Raw genomic sequence first — 12,382 nt, forward strand, 5'->3', positions numbered from 1 at the left:
GCAAAAAATAGGTAGAGAGGCCCAATGTGGAGCAGGGTGGAGACAAATGTACTTTAATGGTCCACAGTCGCTGGAATATTTTGAGATGGGCTTTTAAATGGACGTCTGTCTTTCTATAGTAATAACAGTATTGATTTTGAACAGCCATCATTTGGCCGTTGTTGTGTGACAGACACAACACCAGCAGCCTTCTTTACGCACGCTTTTTTTAAAACACGTGTATAATACATGCAGGGCTTGAGCCACTTTGCAGGCAGTTAGCCGTGGACACGCATGTAAAATGAGCCACAAAGAGAAAACTACTCATCCATACATCCATACTCCAACCTGATACGACCAGAAGCGCCTCCCACAGAGCGAGGGCTGATAATTGGCGCGAGCTCATTTGCATGCAGAACGGCGTGGATATTTATTTAAATTTAATTTCGTTCCCGCACACGGTGCACTGTAGGCTTTTGTGCCAAAGTCATATTAACCCCTTGATTAGTTAATATGCAGTGCACGACGTTGCCCACGCACGATGAATATTCATACTGACTGCGCTTTCGCCGCCGTCTCTCCACCCCTCCCTCTCTCCGCCGTCCCGGCTGCGAAACGCCGACGGCGTGGCGCTATGGAGGCATCCCGGAAGACGCTGCCATTTTCACGGTGGTTCTCTCAAACACAAACACACGCCGTGTGGCTGCTCCTGGTCTCCGTGTCGCTCGCTGCCGCTGATTCAATGGCAGATAAGACTCAGCTGCCGAGCAGAGACCGCGCTCTGAGAGGAAGAGAGGAGAAAATGCTCGTGGCAGGTAAATGACACGCGGTGCCAAGTTGTTACCACGGCGATGGCACGAGCTGACAGCTGGCAAGCCGTCCACGTGCTCGTGGGACGTGTGCCAAACGCAGGTAGAAAATAACAAAGTTGTCTCGTGCCGTTATAGAACAACAATAACTGGTGGACTTCCGTGTTTAAGTGCTATTGTTGAGTAGTTATGGAGTTATAACTCTTTAAGACGGACATTTTGAATAAAGTAATGGCAAGCGGATATTTGAATGTTAGACAGAACAGTTGCAGCTCATGAAACACTTAATTCCAAACTTGTGTTGGCTTTAGGCCTACAGTCCCAGAGTCTGAAGGGCGTCATGGGTGATGCCTCCTTCTGCTATTCCTGCTTTCTCAGCAAATACTCCAGTGGTTGGAATTAGACTTTGAGCTGCATATACCTCATTTTACCACAGGTCCATTCTGCACAAAAGACTTGAAATTACAGCTATCAGGGTCACAACTGTTTTCAAGTGTGTGTGCGTGTGTGTGTGTGTGTGGTTTAAAGTGTCTTCAGCAGGGGGTCCTTAACATGAGGAAATTGAGACTGTTTGGCCAACAGCATTCTTGACACAAATCTGTCAGATGAAGGTTAGTCCAGAGATCAATCCGGAGCTCACCTGTCCGCTGTAAATGTCGAGGCCTGAGAGGTAACAGTACAGAGACATGATTTCATATTGAAATGATGAACACAGGATGCGTCAGAGAGATGTTGTTACGGGAATATGCTGAGAAAAAGCTGATGAAGCCAAAAAAAATGGCTGACCGTTGTTCCATTTGTGACGTCTTATTATGACTCTTGAGGGACATCTGCCAGCACGTCCATGGGGTGTGCAGTTAATATATTCTTTGTATTTGAATTCTATAAAAAAACAAAGGTTGATCTACTACCAGACTTTGGATGAAGCATTGCAAACACTTAATCCTCCGCAGAGCGTTTTCACACAGTTCATCAGCAGCGATTTCTCCCTTTGAGTTATGACCATGGGAACCAAATGTAGCATACTTAACCTTTTAAACCAAGTATGCCCAAGATACACTTGCTGTAATGCTCATTAGCCCGTTTGGTGTTTTGCGATTTCGTTTTGGGCCTGTAATGAAATCTTTGAGGCAACCACAAAATCTGAAGTGGCAGCCTGTTGGGACGTATGGTGGGAAAGTTGACGATGAAATCAGCATGAAAGAAATCTGTGTGGATCAAGTTCTCGACGCCGTCAGACGCTCGGAAGAAAATATGCTGTGCTAATTAGTGCTGTTTTTCAAATGTTTAGCTGCTTCTCTGAAATGAAGATTTGAAACTGTTTTCTCGGTTTTCAGCGCATGTGAGCATCTGCTCCCTCTTTCACTTCCTGTCTATAAATTTGTCCTGTCTTGCGATGCAGTCGTAGAGTCAAACCTGTCATCTCAGCCCGTTTCATCCCTTCATTCAGCTTTTCATCGTACTATTTTGGGACAGGTGGAGTGTGCGACAAAGGCGAGACGCGATGGTGTTTGAGCCTGGCCCCTGCCTTCACCTACTCAGACTGAGGCATCCACAAAGTGCATTGTGGGAGCCGGGTGTGAGTGCATGGGAGGAAGCGGTGCCGCAGCGTCCAGGGGCCCATCTGGGCATTATGCGCATGAAGGCTCCGCCCCGTCGTAAGTTCCTGCTCCGTCTGTCGAAGCAGCTCGGAGACACCGCATGGCAGAAATCTGTTCCTCCCCTTTCACCGTGGGGGGCGGCTTAGGTGGGGACGGGGTTGTTCTAGCGTGTGTATGTGTGTGTTGGAATAGCACACTTCTGTGTTTTTCAGTGTGGGCCAGTAAGCATGAGAAATTTGGGGATTGCAAGGACTGTCGCCACATATGCCCTGTGCAGTCCCAGCCTTGTGTGTGTGTGTGTGTGTGTGTGTGTGTGTGTGTGTGTGTGTGTGTGTGCGCGCACATTTGTGTCCTCTCTTCAGTGAAGATCACTAATTTTGAAAGTTGCTCCTCCAGCCCCTTTAAAGAAGCTCCTTGTTCCTTGTTCAGACGTCCCGCGCTCCCTCCCTCGCTCCAGTCTGTATAATGTACTCTGTGACCTTGGCGAGAATGATCCAGTGGCAGATTGCTACATGGTAGGGGCACAGTAGCTATTATTTTGAGTCAGTGCAGGATAGACTGCCAATATTTCTTCCAAACAGGATGGGGGAGGTCAGCTGACCAAAATCAATCTCTGTTACATGCTTCGCTGTAACTCTTTAAAGCAGGTTCATGGCAAAGATATATTTCTGGCATCATTTCTCTCTTGTTTTCCCATCTCTGCTGTCTCCAGACGCCCTTGCTTTTTTGGGGCTTTTGCGAGAAGTACAGGGGGGAAGAAAAAAATATGTATTTGTGTAATATATATATATATATATATATATATATATAAGTAAATGGAAATGCATGCAAATTAAATATGCAACCGGATAAATAAATTAAGGAGATTTTGCTGATGGGCAGCGCTGTGGTTCCCCAATGAGGAGCTGGAGACCCTGAATAGTGCAGCATGCCTCTTGCCCAATGCATGCTGGGATGTCTCACTGTAGAGTATAAGCCATATAGAGAATGGGTGGATTTACTCTGGTTTGTCTGCAGAGGGAGAGCGTCAAGGCAATTTTTACTGTGTAGTTAAAAACCACATGCATTTATTCATTTGCACCGAGCAGGTGGATGCCATCGCCCTCTTCCCTCGCCAGATCGGTGTTTGGGTAAAGAAATTTGAGCGGGCCCCATCAGGAAGTGCCTCCATCTTGCTGGAAGCCGATAATGGAGCAAGTGCTCTAGTAGGTAGTCTTCTCCATAGCAACCGTTTGCTAGCATGGAGTGGTTTCAAAGTTGTACGCTTCACAGTCTAGACAGCTTTCCCAGCCTGAACATAGGCAGCTTTAAATGCATGTGTCACAGTACCAAGTTGATTGTTTTCAGGCCACAGCGGCATCATTTCTTTTACCTACCTCTCACTGTTTTTAAAAATCGACCACCTCCCACCAGTCTTTCCTCTTTCCTCCCCTCCCCTCCTTTGCCCCACTCTTTCTCGCCCCTACCCCTCCTCCCATACAGCAGAGGGTAGTTGGCACCAGTATAAAGCATCACCCTCCTCCGACGACTCGTGCCTGACTCTCTGCCAACCTGTGTGAAGCTAGAAAGAGGAATAGCGAGAGGGAGGGAAGAGGAAGAGAGAGAGGGAAAGAGAGAGAATGGATTTTTTTTTTTTTTGGAAGGAAATAAACAGAGCAGCCTGGAAATCGACCTTTCTGTTACCAGTTTTGGCATCCAGGGATAGTACCTCTCCTGTTTCTCTCGATGAGGGGGCAGCAGCGCCTGGACTTCAGTTTAACGGGTGAGAAACAGGGGACCACGGGTAGAATCGAAGGGCAACAAAGACTAAATACCCGCCGAAACAAGTCAAACTGGACGTTATCCGCCGAGCAACAGATTGTTGTGCCCTTGAATGATAGCGACCATGATACAGGCAAAGTGGCGGGGAGCCGGGTCCGATGTTTTGGTTCTGGTCCAGCCGCCTACAAACACCATGCTAAAAGCAACAAAAGGTGACCAAAGTATTCCGCTTCAGTCCCGCTGTACTGTATAGCCTGCACTGCGCTTTTCAGATATCCTCGAAAACAAAGGCGCACAAAAGAAATTACGCCCATATCTCGTCCAAGTTGGGAAAAAAAAATCCTTTTCATGAATCCTTCCCCCATATTCAGCCTGTTTTTCTTCCTTTGTAAGCTCAGTCAGTCACCCTCCCTGCTTGTTTTTTGTCGTCCTCTGTTCTTTCTTTTGCTGGCGTAGTGAGGCAGCGTAGTGAGGGTATTCAGCCAGTTCTTTCTCTGTGCCTGTGTGTGTTAGGTGGGGTAATTCTGGCAGAATGGGGTGTGGGCGCTGGGGCTGGCAGGGGGGAATGCTGGGCTAGGCACAGTGAAAGGAGCCAGCCTGGCACCACCTGGACCACTGCCAGCTGCTCAATGGGAGAAATACCCACGGCAGAGGTCGGTGCGCGAGCGATTGCGCGGCTGATTGCGTGCGGGCGCGTGTGCACGTGTTCGTAAGAGGAGAGCGAGGGATGATGGGAAGGTGGTGCGAGGAAGAGAGTGTGAAGTGAAGATGGAGAGCAGCTGAGAGAGACGAGAGGGCGGGGAGGTTTGGCTCGGAGTTTGGCTTCTCTGGACAGTGCTGTGTCGGCGTGTTCTTGGCTGTCTTCATTTTTACCTCTCTTTTTTTTGTTTGTTTATTTGTTTGCTTGCTTGTTTGTTTTCCCTGTGTTCTCTCTTGGATGAAGTGCTTGGTCTTTTTATATAGCGCCTGAAGGCACGGTGGTCTGAAAGCCAAAAGAATCCTTCACTGCCTTTCTGCTACCCTCATCTGTTGCTTCTCACTGGCTATTTACTCCTTTTATTGTTTTGGCAGGCTGAACTCTCCTCCTCCCACTCCTCCTCCTCTATCGCACACTTGTCTCTCTCTCACTCTCTCGTTTTCTCTCTCCATCATTTGGCAAGTTCAGTACTTTTCATCTCGGGCCAGAAAAGCAGGACAAGAGGGTGAGAGTGAGCAGAGGATAAAGACGAAACAGAAGAAGGATGAAGATTTTTCCTGTCCTCCCACCACCTTAAGTCCCCCCCCCGTGGACTGAGAATATACAGCCAGTACAGTCGCTGACACAGATGTACTTTGATTGCAGCTGACTGTGCCCGTGAACATGACCTGGCAGTGCCAAACAACCTGCTGCTAAAAGACAGAACTGTCGCACAACAGGAGGGCAGGAAGGGACTGCCTGAAGGCAGCCAGGCCTCTGTGACATTTCAGGAGTCCTTCATGCTACTGCAATCTGTTACTGCACAGAAAAACCAAACAAGTTTGTCTTATATCTCAAAGTGCCCTTAAGGTGGCACACCAAGACAGGTGGTATCAGCTGAAGTGCTGCGCTGCTTCTTTTGCCGCCCATCTCCTTCAAAACACTTGTTAATCTTCAGGGTCCAGGCGTGCCATCGTGTCCTTTCAGCGCTTCTGGCTCTTACAGTGATGGCTCGGTCTGAAATCAGCTGCAGGTGGCTGGTCTTTGTCATCTCAGTTTGAGCTCATCTAGGAAATGAACTATTATGTCTCTGTCAGATTAGAGAGTGTTTGTATTCAGGTCAATGTCGCACATCACACACCAGAGCAGCCAGAGAGCAATCACACATTGAACTTAGAGCGTGCATCCATTATTGGTATGTGCCTAAGCTCTTAGTGCACCCTGTGGCCTGTTTATCTGTAGACTAATATTAGTGGTTGCAGTACAAACCAGCCTTGCTTAGTGGAGATTTGCACGCTAAGTCACCTCAGTCTTCTTAAACCCTAATCCTCCTCACACATCTGTGGGCTACACAGACACACACACACACACACACACACACACACACACTTCCTTTTTAGCGCTCTAATTCCACGTAGCACAGTTGGCAGGATAGTGCACCCCCCCCCAACCTCACCACCTCTCAGCACTTGTTTTACTTATGAGGTATTTTTAACATGGTGAAGATTAGGGCAACATTGAGGCCCTTCCCTGCTCGTGAGGTTATACAAGCGTGCGCCCCTGATGTGCCGGCATTGGTTCGCGTCGCGGACGCCCAAAGGTGCCAAGCCGAGCACTTAGTATGCTCCGATTTGGAGACATACAGTACCGTGAGGGGGAGACCAGAAAATGACTGCGTGATTGTGTTTAATTGTGGGTATTGAGGAGAGGACAGCGGGGATAGAATGGCGGCCGAGGCCGTGTAATCCCTTAAATGTCTTCCAGCTCAGAAGCTTCTGCCTCTGATCCGCTGGCCTGGGTCAGCCCGTAACGAAGGGCGGACCTGTGAGGCCTCGCTGAGGCTGCTAATGGGCCTCTGTGCACGCGTACTCTAATTTGTACTGTCGAAACATGGTGTTATGATTTCACATTCACGCACTGTTTCCCTTCACAGACAAGCACGCAGTCAATGGGAATCCCACCGTGGAGCCTTTTCCAGAAGGCATGGAGACCATCATGTTTGGTGAGACTGCACAATCACACATTTCTGTAATCAGAATCAACCCACTATGGAGTCCTCTGCTATCAGTTTGTGGTTATTGACACATTTTGCGGCGGCCCAGACGCACTAATACTCTGTCTGCGTGCTGTCGCCATGCCAGGTATGGGCTGCTTCTGGGGAGTCGAGAGACTTTTCTGGCGGCTTCCGGGGGTCTTCTCCACACAGGTGGGCTACGCCGGCGGCTTCACACCAAACCCCACGTACCACGAGGTTTGCTCAGGTAATACGCTCTGCCCCTCGACACCCCCCTCGTCTGTGTTTGCACATTTTTACATATGTATACCCTCTACACTTTGATATACGCTACCTGATCGCACTCCCGCCCTGTCAGGAGGCGAAGCGCCCTGGCAGGACACTTCTCCCTGAGATCAGTGAGGGTTCAAGAGTCCAAAAAAATGCAAAGGGAAAAAGAAAACGACAGTCGGAAAGGGTGTTTAAAGTACAGCGCTCTCATCCTCTCGCCGCCTTCTCTTCATCTGCAGTCAACTACTCAGAATGCGCTGCTCCAGATGGGCTGTACCCCCCCGTCCCCACCCCCCCATGACCTACTTGTAAGGATTGGGCTCTGTACTGTGCTGTACTGCGGCGTTTTTGCCAACAGAGGTTACTGTGAATGAAGCGCCGTAGACGGGCTTCTTTCCTTGAGACTATGATTCGGCGAACGCGACAGTGGAGATACAAAATTGAGTTCTAGGTATTTGCTTTCAGAGCCACTGAATATGTTTGGCTACATGTCTACGTCCGAATTTGTTTCTGTCTTCCTCAACGTGAGATTCGAGTAGATTCATGTAGGGCGCTGATATATAATTAAAATGTTGTCTAGCCACGTCTTATTCTGTGTGCCTCTCTTGTGTTTTCGGAGTCATGGGCTGTTAGTTTGGGGCTTCTCCATTTACCCGGGCACATCATTACAGGCAGGCATGGAGCGAAGGTGCAGGCGCAGCATGGGGGACATGAAGAGGAGGGGAAAGATGCTTTGGGCTTGGCTGGCAGACTTTCTGAGCGCAGCCCTTCAAGGGATTGCATGTTTCCTATCTGTCTGCCTCTCCCAGTCTCCCTTTCTGTCAGCTTCCCAGCAACAAGATGGTCAGCTATGAAGGGGGATGGAGATGGAGACAGATGACAGAAAAAGAGAGATTGAGAGCTGCGGCAAGTGAGGGAGCGGGTAAAATAAACTTTTGAGTCGAGAGAAAATTTGAGGGGGGGAGGGAAAAAAAAAAGTGTGAGAAAGAATGGTTGCCTGTCCATCGGCTGAGAGAGTGCAGGCGTCGCTCCAGTGGCCATGACGGAGCAGAACACTGCGACGGCGTGAGACCGAGGAGCTGTCAACGCAGCCAGGGCAGGACAGACAGCTGGACGGACAGACAGACGGACGGACAGAGAGAAGGGGCTGATGGAACTGTCAGCAGAGCCAGGGAAGGATGGAAGGACAGGCAGATAGGTGGATGGTCTGACAGACAGAAATAGGAGTGGATTGAGGCGCAGTCAAATTTGTCTTGGGAGGACAGACGATGCAGACAGCTGAGAGACGGACGGAAGGGGATGCTGTTACCAATCAGCATGTTTGATCTGACTAATTCATAGTCCACTTTGCAGCATAGAATCAAGAGTTTGCGCTGTAACCTTTTGTGCTTGCACAGTGTTGCATGGGGATTGGTCCAACAATCTTCACAACTAATTGACAAAGAGGGTGTCAGTCTCTTCCAGAACGACCCAACTGCAGGGGTTAGGGAAAAGATTGCAGCCATGCACTGTCAGAGTCACCTGTTTTGACGATGTAGCCATCCACTATGATTTTCAGACGGTATAACAACGCCATGCTGCGAGCGTCATTTTAAATGTGTGAACAACCAGTGCTGTTGTTTTGCTGGTGAGGGCGTTCTCTTCATGAAGTTTTTTTCTGTATCCACCAGCAGAGAGCAGTTAAACAAAAAAGGCCAACAGGATGGCACCGTGATTTGGGAGGTGGTTTTATTCACCCTGCTGAAGTGTCCTTCAGCTAAACATTGAATCTCTAGCAGCTCTCGTGATGCTTGTCTGCATCACTTCTCAGCCTTTCACCCCCTTCAGATGGGACAAGCGTGGAAAATCGTTGCGCGTGCCCCCCTTTTTTGTTTCAGTAGGTCTTGATAGCGAGTTTTGCTGCAGTTTTTCTGTTCTATTTTCTACCGTTCCTGTTGACTTTCCTGCTAACCTACAACCCAGCTCACTGCTGGCAGTGACCGCTGTCAAGCCTATGCATATGGTGAGAGTTGGTGTCTTGGAGGCTGTCCTCACCAGCCTCAGTAAACAATTGGCTGACAGTGGAGGGCCATCACCTGGCTCACCTGGGCCCTTCGGCTGGCCCATGTGCTTCCTCCAGCTGATATCCCCCCTGCAGCCTCCTCTTTTGCTTTTACAAGTTCATTACCTCCTCTGCACACATGCCACACACCATTTTATTATTTAAAAAAAAAAGTACAGTATCAACAGCTCCAGCAGGCGCTGACAATTTGTTGTTGGATGCTCATGACTGAAAGACCATATCCACTGAAACATGTGCCTGTTGTTTAGGTAACAACAGTGTAAACAGCTGAAGTCTTACATGTTAATTTAGCATGAGTTGATCCTTAAGGTGTGCCAAGTGTGACAGGAAGTGGATCTAAGGCCATATGCATGAATTTGGCAGCCCATCAGTCTGCAAACCACTTAATGTATCTCTCTTTCTGCATGTGTGTGAGCGTGTGTTCATGCATTTTTATATACTGTATGTGTGTGTATTCCCGTGCGTGTGTCTGTGTAATGTGTGAACAAGAGAAGGGGATGGCTACAATGAAGTTAACACCTCTGCACTTGCATGAAGGTATACGTTTGCTTTGAGGTGTGTGAGTGTACCTTTTTCCACTGTGAAAGTGTGCGTGTGCATGCACCTGCATGTTAGACCTAAAGTGTCCCCCAGTTTGAGGATGCCTGCAGGCAGCTTGTTGAAGCTTTGGGGTCCTGGCAGCTGCAGACAGGAGCGAGAGTCAGTGTGCTTTTGGCAACTTTCACCATAAGCTCCAGCCTTTACTGTGCCTTCTCTCTCTCTCTGCCACTCTCTCCTCTCTCATTGTGCCATAAGCAATAACATGCTCTGTGTGGATTCAACCTGAGTGTCTTTTACCTTTGGTGCATGAACTCAATGACACGTACACCAAACACACAAGGATGCTATTCATGCTCTCCGCACTGCTATTTTCAACTGTTTTAACTGTTTGATAAGACATGCAGACATCATGGTTTTGGTTTTAGCTGCCCAACAATTTTCAGCATTTAGGAGGAAAAAGCAGAATGATGATGATGAAGAGGAGGAGGAGGGAGCAGTGAGTCAAGCTGACATCATGAAAACGTCATACAGCTTTATTTTGATTAATGCAACTTGGTGATTCTCCCTCAGGTCTGACTGGTCACACCGAGGTGGTGAGGGTGGTCTTCTCCCCCGAAGACATCAGCCTTGAGGAGCTGCTCAAACGCTTTTGGGAGAACCACGATCCTACACAGGGTAGCGACACACGCACACACATGCACACACACAAAACCCAAAAGTCGCCCTCAAATAAGACCCGTCCCGAGGGGCACGGGGTGTATTAGAGCAGAAGGATGATGCCCAGACGTGTGCCTGTGTGTGCGCGTGGTGATGGGGGGGGTGGGTCTCGTGGGTGTAAGTCAACGCCAGACACTGCTAATGTGTCTGAGATCCAGCCATCCATGGAGAGACACACCAGTGTGGTGCATGTTCAAGCCCTAACTGCAAAAAGAACCCCTCTCCCTGCTAGAGCATGCGCATGGCGTGCACTTCATCCAGTGTAAGCCAGCCTTTTGTCATTCCCTTCACATACGGTCTTCTGATGCAATGATGATACTTAATTTGGTCTTTTCGGGGTTGAATAATGTCTGTGAATTTTTCTTTTATTATGCATAGTGTGTTTCATGGGTGGGTTTAATCCTGTGACGGCAATTCTGAAGTTGTTAATCCCTGAAAACTGGTGAAATTTAAATGGAAACTTAGGTGATGCTGCAACATTTCCCACAAATAAGTCTGGGTTCTGATCCATACCCTTACACTACACGCTCTGTACAGTACGCTGCATATGTTTAACGTCATAGCATTTGAATCCTGGTCTCCTCACCACTCTACTTTAATGACACACGTCTCTTCCCCACCCACCTCTCGCCAACTCCCCCCTACCCCCAACGGCGACAAGAACCCCATCCCCCAAAAAACCCACCTCTCAGAGTCTCTCTTGTTTTCTCGGCTTGCTGGAGGAGGTGATGTAAGAACATTAATGCACCGGGAGGGTGTGTGTGCGCATGTATGTGTGAGCGCGGAAGGACAGGCAAAGAGGTTCTCTGCTCACTCATATTGAATGTAGGGAGGGGCGTGACAAGTTGGGAAGAGATGGATCAAAGATTCATAGGTTCGACCTTCAGCCTTAAAACAGGCTTGCACACACACACACACGCAAGCCCGCGCACACACACGCTCTGTGACATTGCCCACGTCAGTTCTGTCATCTCTTTTGCTTCTGTCATGGTTGTTTTCTCGTAGACTGCGTGACCTAAATACACCACAATGTCAGCCATGTTTGTGAGGCTAAATACATACGTTAGCTGACACATCAGCTGCGTGTTTGCATATGTTCCTCACATTCCACTTCACCTGCGCACGGCTGGAGGCGGGTTGACAGAACAGAAGCAGGGGGACGGGACACCGTCCGTGCTGCGGTTCACCCGAGAACCACATCGCCCCGATCAGATGAGATTCTTCTCCCGTTCGTCGTGGCCAATGGCAGAGACACGTCTTACTACGGGCAAAGGCACAAACAGAGTCGAGCCGACACGCCACGGGGCAAAGGCAGTGAGGCCAAAAGAGTAGTCATGCATTTCCCCTGACTCACTGCCTTGTCTCATCTCATGTTTTATTAATAGCATGCAGCTTATTGGGTATGCACTCCGCTAGTTGTTGTTGTTTTTTTGTTTTTTTTTTCTTGTCACAGTTAAGACCTTTTCCGAAATAACCACGAACTCAAATATACATTTTTCTTTGCCTGGGAGTGTTGCTCGTTGCGCTAGACTTAAATGCGAGTCCCTGCCGTTTCTCTCTCTTCTCTCAATTCTGGGTTCACGTGTAGAAGAAATTCCTCTGATTTGACAAATGTGGCGTGGAGTGGTGGAAAGGGGCCCGCTGGCTGTGCCTTCACGCATGCTTAGGCTCCAATTTATTCCGTCCACCTTAGAGCTGGGCTTAAAAGAGAATGGAGAAATTAAGGAAGTTCGCTCTTTTCCCTTTCAACTGCGCAGATTCACTAGAGATCGTCATATATGGAGACGAGCCCAGGAACATTATGAATTCCGTTTCCTCCTGACACGATCAACACGGAGCCCATCCTGGTTTATATATACACACTATGTTGGAGTGCATGTGGAGCTATCATGTACAGATGCATATTCAGCTGCATGCAATACTTCCTTTTAATGCGTGTACGTGGGTGTGTAT

The 12,382-nt window shown here is 48.6% G+C and overlaps 1 protein-coding gene across 3 annotated transcripts in view; it reads left to right on the forward strand.

Moving 5' to 3' along the window:
- The first annotated feature begins 672 nt into the window (after window positions 1-672).
- si:ch1073-358c10.1 (mitochondrial peptide methionine sulfoxide reductase) overlaps window positions 673-12,382 on the forward strand; it is a 31,004-nt gene continuing 19,294 nt past the window's right edge. The window contains exons 1-5 of one of the 3 annotated variants that reach the window (XM_041953637.1): window positions 673-794; window positions 2,265-2,446; window positions 6,760-6,828; window positions 6,968-7,087; window positions 10,283-10,387. In XM_041953637.1, the coding sequence (XP_041809571.1) occupies window positions 2,293-2,446; window positions 6,760-6,828; window positions 6,968-7,087; window positions 10,283-10,387 (448 nt within the window). In that variant the 5' untranslated portion in view covers window positions 673-794; window positions 2,265-2,292. Of the gene's footprint in view, window positions 795-826; window positions 892-1,942; window positions 2,447-6,759; window positions 6,829-6,967; window positions 7,088-10,282; window positions 10,388-12,382 lie in introns of those variants that run through there. The other 2 variants (XM_041953638.1, XM_041953636.1) reach the window with 2 other exon arrangements.

Source organism: Chelmon rostratus, chromosome 15, assembly GCF_017976325.1.
Source record: "Chelmon rostratus isolate fCheRos1 chromosome 15, fCheRos1.pri, whole genome shotgun sequence".
Classification (NCBI taxonomy): domain Eukaryota; kingdom Metazoa; phylum Chordata; class Actinopteri; order Chaetodontiformes; family Chaetodontidae; genus Chelmon; species Chelmon rostratus.